At 32.1% G+C, this 17,445-nt stretch overlaps 1 protein-coding gene across 2 annotated transcripts in view; it reads right to left on the reverse strand.

The window, feature by feature from the left end:
* The window catches only part of GBE1 (1,4-alpha-glucan branching enzyme 1), a 288,275-nt gene that overhangs the window by 97,614 nt on the left and 173,216 nt on the right, over positions 1-17,445 (reverse strand). For both annotated transcript variants that reach the window (XM_057501844.1, XM_057501847.1), the window contains exons 8-9: positions 5,349-5,464; positions 3,092-3,219 (exon numbers count right to left, since the gene is read on the reverse strand). In XM_057501844.1, the coding sequence (XP_057357827.1) occupies positions 3,092-3,219; positions 5,349-5,464 (244 nt within the window). The remainder of the gene's footprint in view (positions 1-3,091; positions 3,220-5,348; positions 5,465-17,445) is intronic.

Consider the following 17,445-nt stretch of genomic DNA (forward strand, 5'->3'; position numbering starts at 1 on the left):
TAGGGAAATGGAAATTTTATGGCCAGGATTCTGAACTCCCTTGATTCTAGTATCACCCATTGTATACATACAAGTCTGCTTGTATACTGGTTGGGCCAGTGAGCAGGAGTGAACTGTCAGTCATGGAAGTACTGGCCCAGGGGAGGGGTGGAGAGAAAACACACAAGTGCCTGGACATAACTGGTCTTCCAGTCACCATAGAAACCGGTCCACAGAGTTATGCCAGGAGGAGAAGAAGAGAGCTAAGGGAGCCTAGTGCTGGGAAGCAGGGGAGAGCAGAGGCGAGCAGAGGGAAGCCACAAAGTCCCACGCTGGGGAGGAAGAAGGAACAGGTATGAAGCCACCAGCAGAGGTAGCGTCTGGGGAGTAGAGGCTGTAGCTGGACCAGAGACAGAAATGGGTTTGCTGCTTTCATACAGTTGGTGACCACCATGAGAATAAAGCTTGGTATGAACTGCCTTTTACCGCCAAGGTTCCATTGTTGTTATTTCATCTAATCAGATTAATAGTGAAATTGCCCAGAGTGGAAAAGCCCCTCCTCCCAGAGCAACATATGATTTCTCTGACTTCCAAAGTAATTTATTAATTGTCTTCTAATGGAAGAGAGATGTAGTTAAATATAGTACATGGTGGACTGCATCCATAAGAAAATAAAATTTTTCAAAACTACTCAATTTCTACACAGTACTTTATAGTTTATAAAAATGAAAAAAATGAATTTAAATAAGTAAAAACAGATAAATGGTTAACAGACAAGAAGCCATTTAAAAAAGTTATATTTATCAAAATATGTCACATTTTCACAGATATAATAGGTATTCAGTTCAAACCCTTATAACACTGGGTGAATATATATTTAATATCAGGCACCCATGTTAGGTATTGGAATTACAAACAGAAGTGTTTTCATAAGACAGGTAATTGGCTGGTATTAAAGATGAAGATAATTTTCCACAAGAAAATATTAAGGTTCAGTCTATATTTGATCTAAAGGTAGTTTTAGGAAATAGATAGATAAAAGAAATGGCTAAAAAAATATTTGGACACCAATTGGTCTTGACTCCTAAAGCTAAATCCTAGCACTGAACCATTAATACATATGAGATATTTGTAGCTCTCTTTTGAAAGTGGAATTAATGACTATTTGGAAATCTTAAAAAAAACTCAACATAAAGGTCACTAAAACAAATATACTTTAACTTAAAAAGTTGATACCTACTGACATGGCTAATTAAAATGATCATATGTATTTCAAATGAAGTTCAAATGGTTTTAATTCTTTAATATCTAAAGATTACTTTTAACTATCACAAAGAGGAAAAAACTCAAACTATTTTTAATTAATATAGCAAATACAACCATGTGGAATGGTAGATGCATTCTAGAAAAATTGTTTCAATTTCAATAACAGCCACTATATATAAATTCAAATTTCTACTATAGGATTTATATAAAATTACATGACTTATTTGTTACACCACATTCTTTTCTTAAAAAGAAAGTTCATGAGGATCAATTCCACATTTTGATTAGACTCCCACTGGACAGAAAAGTGATGTACTGAAATTGAAGTAGTTTTCAATTTAAGTAGAATAAATTGAAGACACATCTTGTTTAAAAAAATCTAAAACCAAGTAATATGAACTAGGCTAAAGTCTCAAAGTTTTATTGGTATAAACACTGATAATCAGCCAAGGGATCCCCAGGTGATGAAACTACTTTACTTTAAATCAACGGGAAGATCAATATAATAATTTTAAGTTTCATGTATTAAATAATTGCTTCTTTTCTTCAGTACCCACTTTTGATGCTGTCATTAATTGTTCATAGTAATTTGTCATACATAATGTCTCTGTTTTGAATTGTCATAAATATAATTGACATACTAACTTTTTGATGTTTGAGAGATAAAATTAAAATATATAAAAGAAAATAAAAGTTTAAAGTACATTGTGATTGAGGTTAAAAGATACTCAGCACATAAATTATTAGCACAACTATTAGCAAGACTCATAAGCTAAGACCACATGTAGGTAGGTAGAGAATGTAAAATAATTATTATAATCGTGGAGTTTTAAAAAATTCTATGTTAAGTATTTATTACAGGAATTTAGAGTCCATTGCACTTACAAGGCAAAAGGCCTAAAGAGAATAAGTATTCTTCATCCAGATATAAACAAAGAAATCATATGACCTAGTTGGAAATTTGGGGTTTTGATAAATGATGGACAGGAAAAAGGCTATACAAATAACAAATATCCCAGAAAGGAGACTTACTACTGCAATTCACTCCAATGAACTAAATGTCAAAGTGAAAATATACCTTAACTCCAACTCTCCAACTCTTTCAACAGTCTTACTATTTTTATATGCTAACCACTACACTGTGTATAGAACATTTGTAACATACTAAACTCAATTTTAATAATAATTCCTAATTAGAGAGCTCTCAAAACCAGAGGGATTTTAGTACTAAATCTAGATTAGCATAAACATTTAACAAACTTCTTAATTTATCACATTTATCACCAAGAGGGGAATTGTCAATTATGCATATACAAAATCATATCATTACAGTGTAGCTTTGGGACAGTTAATCATGAACTTTCAGTAATCATGAATAACTAGTGAACATTTGGCAATAGGAAAGCAATGACGCAAACAAGAAAGGTAATCATATCAGAACAAGAGAGGCTTCAGAGAAGCTCACAGGCAGTAAGCCATCCCATGTTTAATGACTAAACCAGAAAATAAATAAATAAACAGACACTATTAATATTCAATTATTTTCTCTCCTGAAGGTCTCATGGAGAAAGGACTGTCCACCAATTAGGATATTTTACTTTCTAACCACTGGCATTTCTTTTTTAACAACAGACTGATGATGAATAATTAGTGTGTACTAAACCCTAATAGGAAAACAGTGAATTCTAAATAATGTGCCACCCATACTAGATAACTACCCTATAGCCAGGATATAATTTCAATTATGCATTTATTGACAACATGAGATTAATTATTCAAATATTGTATGCTGACAAAACGTTCTATATTAAGGGGAGTCAAAAGGTAGAGATCATTATAACTGTACCTCAGCTATTGTTATAGAGTGTGGATACACTGTGTGAACCAAATGATTTGCCAACATGAGATAAACCAAGGCATCTTCATCTACTTGTAGTCCAAAATATTCATGGTAACCACCTGAAAAACCTTGACCTAAAGAACAGAAAATCAATATGGATGCATTGTGTTAATATGCAAATTTTCACTCTGCACAAATGTCCCCACCAATTATCAACAAATATTTTTTCATAGCTAAGTGTAATGAGTCTCAATACCACATAACGCTATCATTAGCAAACATAAGGTCTTAGAAAAGTAATCCATATCAACAGAGTTCAGACAACCCTCCAGTTCAATTTTTGTTTTACAAAACCAAACAAAAACATTTTGATTTAAAATTTAATTTAGTTTTAGCTTAATTTTATAGCAGAAAAATGAAGTAAAAATGATGCCAAAGAGAATTGTAAATATCAACTTTTACAAACAGTTTTTGTCATCTCAAGAGAGAGATGTTAATGATAGCTAGCTCCTATCAGATCCTTTTCTTTAGTGTGAACTTCATAGTAAAGAAAGCAAATATGAAAACCATCATCAAACTGAGACATACTGTTTATATTATTTTAAATATGTGCCTGAACTTATGCAATACAGATTTCCTATGAAGACAAAAAGGTTTTAACATTCTTCAACTTTCTTCTACCTCCTCTTCCCCTTCCTCCTAATTTTGGTTATGTGCAGCATATTTCACTTACTGGGATTATACCATTTACTTTCTATTTTTTCAGTTGTTTACTCTTATTTTTAATTAAATCAAACTAGTGCTCAACATCTCCCTGCCCAACCCCCATTCCCTATATCTAAATTCCTTATTTTGATTCACTTTGTTTCAGTTTGCTGGGTTCCATAAATGACAAGTATTTTCAGGTATAATTATAGAAGTTTTATTCCTCAAATTCTTTCAAACTTATACCTCAATGGTAGTTCAATTATCACTTTCTTGAGTCACACTTATTTACCTAAGAATTTTGTAGGCACAGTTGTTGGGAATAGAGAAGGATGAGTTCAGCCATTTTACGTCCATGCAGGTAAATTGCTTTTTCTTCTTAAATGTCACTGAATCTTATAAATTAAATATTTTGTGTCTTGATGTTGAGGGATTTATCTCAATTTTTTGCATGTGTTATATTGTTTTTTTCTGCAGTTTCAGGATGGTGTTGTTTTTTTTTTTCTTTCTTTTCTCATTTCAATGAGAATAAACATGTAGGTAACTCAGAATGTTTTCCTTTATTATTTCTTGGGGTCTTTGACCATAAAAAGTATATCTCATATCCATGGACTTTAGCTCATTTCCTCAGTTCTACAATTCTTGGAAAATACCTATTCCTCAACAGAGGGAGGTTCTGCAGAGGCATATAGGTATTCACATGTAGGAGAGGATCTTTCTTGAATTTTGCCATGCTTACCTTTTTCATCTCCTCAGTCAGCTTCTCTCCAACCTGGAGGATATTAATGAAACCTGTCATGTTTGATAGACTCAACTTTTTTCCTAGGAACATTTCATGGGCACAGCACCATGTTCAAAACAGAGCTGCACACTTTGAATATAACTTCTTTCTTTGGCAGCAACTTTTCAAGACTTATAGTCTAAAGTCCCTTTTTTGGATTGGTTGCTGCTGGTAAATATCTGGTCATTAAAAAAATTTTAACTGTTTGCCATGTTGTCTATTGAGGGACTAGGAATCTGTGATCCCAATTTTTTTGTACAACTTTTAAACTGAAGATATCCGATCAATATTTTTAATTACAAATTAATTTATAATTGTATTTTTACTGAGTCCATCTATATTTAAAATATATATATTTTATTTGGTGTTTAATATACAAAGGGACTCACACATTCACAAGTATTCTTCTATTTTATTTTTGTTATACATTTTCCCTGCAATTGCTGTTATGCTTACATCCTGAGGGTGCTACAATAAAGGGTTTCCTTAAACACTTTTAGAAGAAAGCCACATACTAAGGATAGCCTGTTATTAAGTAGTTATATTTCAAAGCAAATCATGATCTTTTAATTACATATAAGATGTGTTTATACCCAACGTCTTTCTTTTAAAAAGGGATCAGAAGTGACTACAGAAAAGATGTACATAGTGGAACTAATGAAAATGAAGCCAACAGTAATGGTGATTGCAGCTCTGTGACTGACTGAACCCCAAACCTGGTTGTAATCACCCAGTAAAGAATAAAATCATTAGTTACATCTATATCAGGTTACCTACCCATTCCATGGTGATGATAAAGCATGGATGTAACGCCATCAAAACGAAACCCATCAAAGCCATATTCTTCCAACCACCATCTTATGTTTGACAGAAGGAATCTTAAAACTTCCCAGCTAAAATATTAGAGAGACATATACTTAAGCACAACACATAGAGTGTTTTTTTCTTAATTATTATACATCATTTTATAATAGTATTAATAAAATTCATAAATCTCAATCTTAGGAATCACGATGTTCAAAGAAATATATAAAAACCATGAAGCTACTAACGCCGATCTAATTTGTTTGGTGAAATTCATTCTAAAAGGAAACATGGGTAATTTTCTTTAACCACAAAATCACTTAATATCTGGAAAAAACTGAGGAAAAATGTGTAAGTCAGGTCTAAAGTGCAGGGAGTCCATCTTGCTCAATGCTGGGTCCTCTGCAGCCACAGAGTGATCATTACATAGTAGAGCAAACAGAAAAAAACCTGTTCTTATCTCTGAACTGTATATAATATAACCATAGTTACATAGTTACACATTTTCTGTTTTTAGAAAATATAATTTTATTATCAGTTGAAAGACTGCCTTCAATGTTTCCTTAAAATATTTACTCATTCTACAATTTCAAACAGATACAATTCAGTATAAAATGTAAAAGAAAAAAAATGCACTTAAAATCACCAACATGATAAACAATATTAGGTTTACTAGAGTATTATTCTATGGGAGTAAAAATAAGAGAACTAATTACTAAAAAAAAATGTTAAAAAAAGTAAAAGTTCTACAAGTTAAAGAGTCCTACATCCATAAAAGCAAAAAGAAAATAAAGAACTGTTATAACTCAATTAAAAACGCCACACGAAACAAGCCTATTTTGGACAATTGAAATGAGGGCATCATCAATTAGTATTTTCTTTAGTTATACAGTTATGGTTGAGCTCTCTGTCTTATTATAACTGTGGCTTTAAGACTTTAATACCTCATTTAGTTTAATGACAAAGCAGTAATAGTGTACACAAATCTCTGACCCAGTTGAAATTTATGTATTTTTTAAATCTTCCATATATTAAAGAGCAATCTGACATAAATGGGGATTAAGTCATCACGATCAATTTTGGAATTGTAAGACCAAGCTTTGGGGAAAAATGAGTTGCTGCTGATTTACTGCTTTAAATAAGTTAACTTTGACTTTTCAATTTACTGAAAGTTAAAAATAGAAATAAAAACCAGAAATCCAAGCAATCTAGCAGATATGAAATGAGGCTAGGAGGTTCTAGATTGAGGTCCAAGCCATGATGAGCATAGAATTTGCTAATGTTTTTACTAATGCATATTCATTTAGGGTTAAAGGAAAAAAATCTGTTTAACAAAAAGAAATGAATAAAAATAAAGAGGTAGGCTACAACTGAACAAGATCAAAATTACTCTATTTGTTTAGGAATTTCCAGTATCCAGATTTTCCTGCAGTTTTCTTTAAATTTAAAAACTTTTTAGAGCAGTTTAGGTTTTATAGAAAATTGAAAGGAATCACATCTACACTTTTCAGTCAAGGTTGCTATATATTTCAGAAAGAAGACATGAACAGAGTTATATATTAATTCTTTGTAAACAATGTTTTAAAAAGGACATACTTTTCTACTTTGGCCATTTGACTGGTAATGATTATTTTACTTCTAAAAAGTAAATTTTAAGATATCTTTAGCCAAAAATATCAAAGTAGAAACAAAACCTGTTTAATTATTAAGTATCTTGGCAGATGTATGAAGAGATGAATTTGTAAACCAGAGATTACAAACTGTCCCTGGGACAGATGTGACATGTACTACTATTTTGTTAAGCTTGCAGAATACTTCAAATGTTTCAATTTGAATGCCTGTAGATGGAATTTTCTAGCTTTTCCCAGTTTCTCAAAGGTACTCAGACTTCAAAACTGAATGGAAGAATCTTAAACATACATAAAAAACCTAAGTATGTAAGAACCTCTGGTTGAGGTACTTTGTTCTGCACTCTACTTTCCAGCAGTCCCAGACAATGAAATCATCAAGCTTGTGCATGAATGAACTAGTTCATTGAATCTAAGAATTGCCTTTTAAATAGAACATGAGAACAAGCTTAATAAATATGTTCCAGTGAAAGTGCAGACTTCTGAAAGATGACTATTACTATTTCTATTATTATAATTTTCACATTCTGTACCCATAAATTCCGTTTTTCCATCTTTTGGGGTGAGGGGCACTGAGAAGAAGAAGAGTTATGTTGTGTTCCAAATTATGAGATAACTAGAAATATCACTCAAACATGCTCTGTAGTAAAAAATGAACTAAATCATCTCAACTGAATGGTTTGCCTTTAGTCACAGTATGAAAATGTCTATCAAAAGGTACAATAAAAAAGGCAATTTTCTCTTTGTACCTCAAAATGTCATCAGACATCCCATAGCACAGTTGATATATCCAGGTGATTAGAGTCGCATAAAAATATAAAGCAGAATTAAAGAGCATGGTTTTACTTTGGTGTGTTCCAACAAAGTGGGACTTCGATTTCAAGAGTACTCCATTGACATAAGGCTTTTAAAGGCTATTAGAAACCACAGGGCAGCCTAGTTCCTCAACAACTGGAAGAGTTAGATGCTAACTTTCAGAAGGAGATAACAAAATAGTATATATACATTTGTGGCGAGAATGTGTTTGAGAAGTAACCTATTTTAGTTATTGGCTGTATATTAGACTAATTAAGATGTAAGTTGGAAATATGTCATCTATACTGCCTGTATTCAACCGATTAGCTTACTCATTTTTTTAGGAAGTAAAATTAAAATCCCCCAAATCCAGAAAAACATAATGAAATGCAGTTGACTTTCAGGTGAATCATAAACCACCACTAAGAATGTTTAAGTCACAGGTGTCTGATATAGAAACTAAATATATCGATGGATAATATACACATTTATGGATTTCTGGCAATCAGAATAATCAGGATTCTAATTGGTTGACGTGTCTGAAATATTCGCCCTGTAATCAGGTAATGAGGATTTATTAAGGAAATTTTGTCACACACAGATAGTTCCAATATTAAGGTTTTTAGGAGATATTCCTAAAATAAAAAACTGCTGATTGTGTCACATTCTGCCAATGAACTTTATAATGATTTAAAAGAGTCAGATTTTCTTAGTGAGCAAGTATAATCAGATATAACAACATTTGTTATAAGTTATAGTTTATAATTCAAACCTATTTGCCTAACATTGTTATTCTTTGTGGTCCTGAATAACTTCTGGGATTGTCAAAAGTAACTTAGTCCACTGGATGTTATTAAAACTAGTATATCACATATTAATAAATAAGATATGTTATTAAGCAGTGGCTAAATATCAAAACTGAAGAAAATTCTGCATTCCTCTTAGTCAACAGTCTTTGAAGCTGAATTGCTATTAAATAGTAAATCATAAACCCATGAAGCAAAAAACATGTTATGTTTTGTATATTTCAACTGATGCAGTAGAGTAACCTTGAGCAAAAAAGGTACTTTGAGAGTTTTCTTTTATGAAAAAAGCATAGCACGTCAAATAAAAGGAGTCTTAAATTACAATAAAAGTAATATTTTTTAAGGAAGATATTCTAAATGTCACCATTGAAAAAGAAGGTAATAGTTAAGAACCTGTTCTATTTTTAAAGATTAAAAAATAAACTCATCTACCAATTTAATTTTAATTAAATTGACCAAGAAAGAAATAAATTTTGCTTTGTCAACAGAACTTATACCTTGTCAGTCAATAGGAATTAAGAAAACAACCTGAAATGATCAAAAAGTGATTATCCATATCTAATACTACATAGTGTAATTGATAATAAAATGTATCTGAGTTTCTAGACAATGGAAATTAAATTGAGGCTATTGTATATATTAATTTCAAATACAATTAGGTATCAAGCAGCATAAAACTCCAGTGAGAGAAATTGTTAGTTCAACCACTAAAATATCTGTCATAATATAAATTTCAGAACATAGCTATTATGAAAAATGACTTTGAGGTTCTTTTCAATATCATATCACATTATTTTCTGGTTTTTAACCTGAACAACTTTATTTTATATAAACCAATATATTATTTAATCATGTAATACCCATAGAGCCTTGATTATCTATACTCATTATTACAATAACACACTTTCCTTAAGGCTCGAATTGTACTTAGCTTATTAAACAGTGTATTAAAATTACTTCTATTTGCATTATCTATAAGTCTAATTAGGTATTATCTAAGAAATAAGTAGGAAAGGATAGTACATTATATATTTATATGTTAAATGCTTCCAATTATACTTTTACTAAAAAAAATACTCTACTTGAGAAATTATCAAGTCTTTTTCTCTAATTATTTTTTTAACAAAAGAAAATATTTTGTTTTATATCTATAAAGTTACCTCCTAAGCATTTCTTTTCTTTTCTTTTTTTTAAAGTATCATTGATCTACAATTTTAAGTCGGTTTCAAATACACAACACAGTAGTTGAACATTCACCCATATTATCAAATCCTCACCCTCTCTAGTGCAGTCACTGTCCATCAATGTAGTAAGATGTTACAGAATTATTAACTGTATTCTCCATGCTGTACTACCATCGCCGTGACCAACCTATATTGTGATTGCAAATTATTGTGCCCCTTAATCCCCTTCTCCCTTCACCACCACCCTCTCCAACCCATCTCTTTGGTAACCATTAGTTCCTTCTCAGTGTCTATGAGTCTACTGCTGTTTTGTTCCTTCTGTTTAGCTTTGTTTTTATACTCCACACGTAAGTGAAATCACTTGGTATTTGTCTTTCTCTGCCTGGCTTATTTCACCAAGCATAGTACCCTCTGGATCCATCCATGTTGTTGCAAATGGTAGTATTTCTTTTCTTTTATGGCTGAAAAATACTCCATTGTGTATACGTACCACACCTTTCTTATTAATTTATCTACTGGTGGACACTTAGGTTGCTTCCATATCTTGTTTATTGCAAATAGTGCCGTGATAAACGTAGGGCTGCATATGCCTTTTTGAATGAGGGGTCTTATTTTCTAGTCAATTCCAAGGAGTGGAATTACTGGGTCAAATGGTATTTCTATTTTTAGTTTTTTTGAGGAACATCCATATTGCTTTCCACAATGGTTGCACCAATTTACATTCCCACCAACAGTGTAGAAAGGTTCCTGTTTCTTCGCATCCTCGGCAGCATTTGTTATTTCTTGTCTTTTGGATAGTGGCCATCCTAACTGGTGTGAGATAATATCTCATTGTGGTTTTAATTTGCATTTCCCTGATAATTAGTGATGTAGAGCATCTTTTCATGTACCTGTTGGCCATCTGTATAATTTAACCTATTCTTAACAAACTTGGTTACCTGCTTCTAGTAACACTAGGAAAAGGCAAACTTGAAGGGAAGTGTGTGTATATCTGTGTTATTTGTGTACCTGTGTGTGCATATGCGTGTGTGTATGTAATAGTAAGGGAGGAGAACTGAGGGCAAAAGTGAAAGTCTTCAGTCTGATATAAAAGAGACAAATCTAAATAACCCACTCTGATAATGATCACCTTGAGTGATTGAGAAATGAATACATTTTCCTACAATGTTTTTAAATAGATTCCTATTTCTCTACTTTCTCACAAAGATTTTTACAAAAGGTAATTTTTCAAAGCATCAATGCTTATAGAATACCAAAATACGTTTGGAAAGAACTTAGAAACATCTTTTTCAAAGTAGAGGATTCAAAAAAGCTGAGCAGCTGAAGATCCAGAAAGACAAAAGCCAAGCTAAGTCATCCTCTATAATAGAACATAGGTGAGGGACTATGTGAAATTATTATATGTATCTCATAATATATGCATATATTATACCATTTGAACAAGGCATTGTTTTCCAGAACAAATCAGTATATGTTACATATACATACCTATAGACATAGGTACTTAGATACACATAGATCCATGTTTTTCAAACAAGACTAAAGGTGCCTATTGAATGAAGTTAATTACTGCTCCAGATCAAAACAACTGACAGTGACTTGAACATATACAGATATGCACCATTGACAAACACCAACCATAATTGTAATCAGTTTTTCAAAGCTTCTTTTAATGTTTAAAGTTTGGAAACATTAGCTATTTATATATTTATATTTCAGTTTTTCCCCTCCTGATTGATTTATTTCCAATTGATTAACTATGGTATTTAAATATAAGGTATTATAATAGTTCTATTATAGAAAAATACAATCCTTAACTTGATAATTTCCTATCATCTTATTAACATTTATAATTAGGTATGAAATGGTTATTTATTTATAGTTAGCCAGTTTTGTTTCAAAAGATGATTTGAGGCAACTTCAAGATAAATACATCTAACCAGCATCCAAAAAGTGAGGAAAATACAGATGCAAGAGAACAAAGATCTTGCAGATATACAAATATAAAGCCTGTAGGGATTAATTTTCTTTTCCAGTTCAAAATAACTATGATTTTATAGACTATACTGACTACAAGAGGATTTTCCTTGACTACCATCCCCAACAATGAATATTTTAGGGCAAAATTCAAGGAAAATACTACTATAGTTTATATAAAGATATAGATATTTAGAACACTAGGAAGTTGTTTTTAACATGCAATAATGTGGTCTGAGACCACAAATGGATAAGCACTCCATAGAAGAGATGAACTGGTGAACACCAGTTGCATGGGGATAGAGGTGTGGTGTGGTGAAAAATAGACACAGGTGGCTCCTCAGGAAATGGTGTATTCATGTGTGTGTGTGTGTGTGTGTGTGTGTTCTAGGGATGGGAAATCAAGGAAAATCATAAGAGGGTTCTTAATAACATTTAAATTTCCATGATCACTCGTTCAGCTGTTTTCAAATTTGTACTAACCTTACTAAATAACATATAGCTCTCTGGTGTATTTTTGTACACATTTCTACAAAGGGAGCTGAGCTAATTTTCTGTGGGCTGGCTAGAGAAGAATAGAAAGGAGAAATGTGAATTTATATAGGAAAGAAAAAGGAATTCAAATTCACCCTTACTTAAGGCTGGGATATCAACTATCTTTTATGGCTGAGAAAACTGAGATTTAGTAAAGTTAATAAAATGCTCAGGGTCACCCAAGTAATGGTACAGGTGGAACTCAACCTTTAGAGTCAAAAAGCCCAACTCTTAAGTATCATTTTTATACTGTCATGTTCAGCATGAGAGCGGATAAATTAATTCTTGATTTGGCAATTTCTTTGGTACACTGCATTTTTAAAAACCATGTAAATTCCACATATCCATTGCTTTCATATGTAGTCATATTAGTTGTATGAACTCAAGCAAGGTATTTAACCTCTCTAAGCCTCAGTTTTCTCAACTGTAAAATGGAAGATAATTTCATCACCCTCTTTAAGGGGGTTAAATGGAATAATGTGGCCTATGTGATTACTAGTTTGATACATAACTAAAGGTAGCTCCTATTAGATATTATACATATTTTAAATGTATATTTCATTAAATGTAGAGTAAATAAAAGTTGGAAATAGTCCAATGTGTTCTAATAGCTATACATTTTATTGAAAATAAATCTTCATGAAGACAAACATGTTTTGGCTAAAACATCAAAATAGACAAGTCTTATTTTTTAACTCAGCATTTATTATTTTTTTCCTAGAGTAGTGTGGCATTTACTATTGGGCATTCAACAAATATTTCTACAACACTTGCTTTGTGCCAGGCACAAGGCTAGGTGCTGGAGATATACTTTCAAATAAGAAACAAATCACACCACTTATAGTGCAGTTTAGAATCTTATTCGGAGAGACAGACATTTCATAAGTAATAACACAAATACATTTCATTATAACAATGATTAACAATACAAAGAAAAGTATGGTAGTATGGCACTATATTGAGAGAGGACCTGTTAACCGAGGCTGAGAAGGTGAAGCTAGACTCCAGAAAGTGATATTGAAGGTTGAAGCCTACAGGATAAATTGGACAATATATCACCTACTAAAATTCATGGGAAGTCACTTTAAACTTAGTTCAGAAAAACTGCCAATTCACATCTGACAGGCATAGCAGGAACACATTTTTATTATATATTATTTGTTCTCTGGTATAGTCTTTAATGTGAAACCTCTTTTAAAACTTGATTCTAATATATAGTTGACACAATCAGATTTTGAGGGAAGGCATCTATTAAACTAGCCATCAAATAATAAAGGCGAGGGTGAAAAAAAGTATTTATGTGATCACTTGGTGTGACTGATCTCCCCACATAATGCTCAACTCTTCTTTCCTGTTTTAATCACATTTCTTCAGAATTTTTGTCTTTAAACAGAATATATTTGGCATAGTTTTTTTCTAGAAATATATGTCTCTGGGGTAGTCCCAGTGCCTGTCATAACCTCTTTTCTTAACAAGTACCACTTTCTTCTTGACTCCTGTCCCAATTCTTGTCCCCTTCATCCCAGACTCTTATCTTTCTGTCAATCTCAAAAATCCATTCATCTCTCCCTTCTTCCCTGGCTCCTTTATACCTACACTAACTCTCCATGTGATCACTTCTCTTTTCTTTCCTTTTACTTTTCTAACCTCTTCTCTTCTCTCCCTCTTTTCTCTTTTTAGCCTCTCTTTTTTTTAAATTTTCATCAAAGAAGCAAAAGTGATAGCCTATCAAACTAAATTGGCTGTCGCTTGAAACTCATTGAGTATGTATATACTTAAATATGATTTTGAAAAGTTAAAGGTTTAGGTACCTAGCTTGATGCATTTTATAAGAAAATTATGTCATGCTTCACTTAATGAAAATTAATGAACATTTACATTATACACAAAGAAATAGCACTTAAGAGTCAAGAAAACTATGCTAGACAATTTTTGCAAAAATCAGTATTAACACAGTTTCTCTGAATCTCAGGGTAGAAATTTTTGAAAAGAGGGTACTAGATTATTTGCTGTACTTCTAATTTCATGTAATTTCATAAACATTTTATTAAAGCAAAAGATTAATTCAGAGTAACTAACTTTTATGGGTTTCAGGATACAAACTAAATAATTTGAATCATTTCACTATATGCTAATAGAATCCAGGTCAAAAGTTTATCACATCAATACTGTGTTTTAGGTATTAACAGAATTCTGGATGACCAGGAAAAAGAAAAACCAACACTCCAAAACAAAACCGAAATCATCCAGCCTGCAACTCCCCAAATCATATATGAGAATCATTTTTCATTCCTCTCTTATTCAAACTACCCATTATTCAAACCCCAGCATATACTTTAACAAAATCTTCCAAACAATTTCTTATATTAGCACTATGTGAAAGATAACAGGAGATAAATCAGTCCGTGAAAATAAGTCTGGTCTTCCCTCTTAATTATAAATGTCTATGTAGTAGGATCCATATCCTATACCTTTTTAAATTAATTTTAAACAAATTGACCTGAATTGAATTAAAAAGGTACAAGGAAAGCTAAGAAATTCAAATAATAATGATTAAACATTTTTTTTAATCCAACATTAACTCTGAGGCAGTACAATAACAGCAAATTAATATATACTACTTTAAAAAATCCCATTTTCAGAGTCATTGAAATAGGAAATGAAGATAATAAGAAAACTCTACTACACTGGAGTAAATGCAACTAAAAAATGATTATGATATCTTAGATACCTACAAAAGTGGCTCTGTAATTAGTATGATGTAGGCTTATAAACAAGTATTTTCATGAAGAAACTAAATAAATTATTGACTTGGAAAAAAATAAAAGGTCAGACTCTTTCTTTTCTTTCAGTTTACAATCCCTGCTAGGGACCTGCTATGCAACATGTTTATCACCATGCAAAGTAAATTGTTAAACTCTTCACTTATCATATTTCCTTATTAATGCATGAATTCATTTATTAGAAGTTTTAACACACATAGACATTCTTGCAAACATATACTCCAATTAAAAAAAATTAATATGTCTGGCCTTTAGTTAGAATAAGTTCAGATTGGCCCATATTCATAGCCTACATTGAAATAAAAATGCTTATGATTAAATATTTAAGATTTTCCCAAATGCTATATAAATCTCTGGTGATGACAACAAAAGGAAGACACCACAAAAACATCAGTATCCTTAAGGAATCATCAGCTTCTTTTTGCTTGCTCCAGTTATAAATTTTGCATTTGCACATTGTTGCCTAGATTTTCAAAGGGTTCTGAAAATGATTAATTTAACAATCTTTCCATATTGCTATAATACAGCCACGAACTTTTTATGTATATATAATTTATAATATCTTTCTACAAACATACTATTTTATAATATATATAATTTTATAATACTAAATATATGTACATAATATATATTTTATAATATCCATACCAAGGATAGATTAGTGGGCAAAACAGAAATTCCAGCATCCAGGAGTGTTAATGCAGACATGGCAAGTGTCACCAAAGTATGACTACTTAAATTTTGCAGGCTTAGGTGCTTTACCCCAATAGATACAAATAAACAATGGTTCTTCATTCATCTGGCCTGATGATTTGGAAGCAAACAAAATGATTTTTTAAAAATTCTAATAATTGCAAATATATATTGAATGCTCACAAAATGTCAGACCTTGTACTAAGTGTTTTGCATGAATTATTCCTGCAATAACAACAACCCTCAGAGGTATGCACTATAACAGGGGTTGGCAAGTTGTTATTATTATTTTTTTTAAAGGACCTGACAGAAACACTTTAGGTCTTGTGGGTCATGTACGGTCTCAGTCTATGTCACAACGACTCAACTCAACCCAGTGGAACCAGTCACAGGCAATATCTGAATGAATGGACATGACAGCATTTCAATATAATTTTATTTACAAAAACAGGCAGCAGATTTGAATAGATTTGGCCCACAGGTCATAGTTTGCTGACCCTTGTAGATTAAAATTCACATTTTACCAGTGTTATTCTGTAACTTCCACAAGGCCACACAGCCAGCCAGTGAAGTCAGAACTTGAATTCAGGTTACTTATTTCAGAATAAAAGTACTTGCCTCTCTGCTTCTTAACAGCAACTTAAAGAGCTATTTAAGAGTAAAACAAACACAAATATATTCTAGAATAAAAGGCAAACTGACATGTTTGTAAAAGATAATAGATTGGGAGAAATTTAGCATTTGCAATGGATACAGGCGCTGAGGAATAAAAATTTGTACTCCTCAGAATATCAAGATTTCTAGTGAAAAGTTTGAGGAGAATTTACCCTACGTTTACAAAATGAACTTTTTAAAAAAGTCACAACATTATTTTAAAGTCCCATGATATGTTTTGGGATTCTTTTCATATATGACAGAAGATGAATTGCAAAAGCCACCTGCTGGGAATTTTATGTTATGGTATATTATATTATATATAAAAATATAGTATATATATATATATATGGTTATCAATGTCCAGGCACTTTGAATATACAGTGTGCAGCCAGGTTGAGAATAATGACCTACTTTTATGCCAAAATCCTGCTCAGTCTGAGCGACCTTGCCTTATTAAAGAAATCTCATCCCACCTGGAATTAAACCCTGTGTATAGTCCTGGTTACAAGGTCCGATAATGATCTGACTCCAGTCTAATCTCTAATCCTGTGATTTTCCGCTCCCCACTAGCACCAGCTACAGTGGCCTTGCTGTTTCTCAGCATAACCAAGCTCAGCTCAGCCATAGGGACTTCACATGTCTGTCCGGAATTCTTTGCCACAGTCAGACCCCAGCTCAAATGTCAAGCAGATTTTACTCAAAAACAACCTCTGAGAGGCCTTTCCTGACACCCAGTTACTCTACAAGCCACACCATGCTCATTTATGTTTTGCTGACCACTTATGTGATATTAGGACCTTTTTTCTGTTTTATTATTTGTTTAATTTTTTTCTCCTTTATTTTCTAAATAGCAATGATTTAATACTATGTAGCAGGTCTTTTATTATTACTAATCTTCTCCAACATAATGAATCTATGCTTCCGAAATAGAGGTGTCCTGTTTGTTTTGCACTGCTGTGTCCCCAGGCCTAGCAAGTGTGTCTGGCACTTAGAAACCACACAGTCAGCACGTG

The sequence above is a fragment of the Manis pentadactyla genome, chromosome 1, assembly GCF_030020395.1.
Source record: "Manis pentadactyla isolate mManPen7 chromosome 1, mManPen7.hap1, whole genome shotgun sequence".
NCBI lineage: Eukaryota > Metazoa > Chordata > Mammalia > Pholidota > Manidae > Manis > Manis pentadactyla.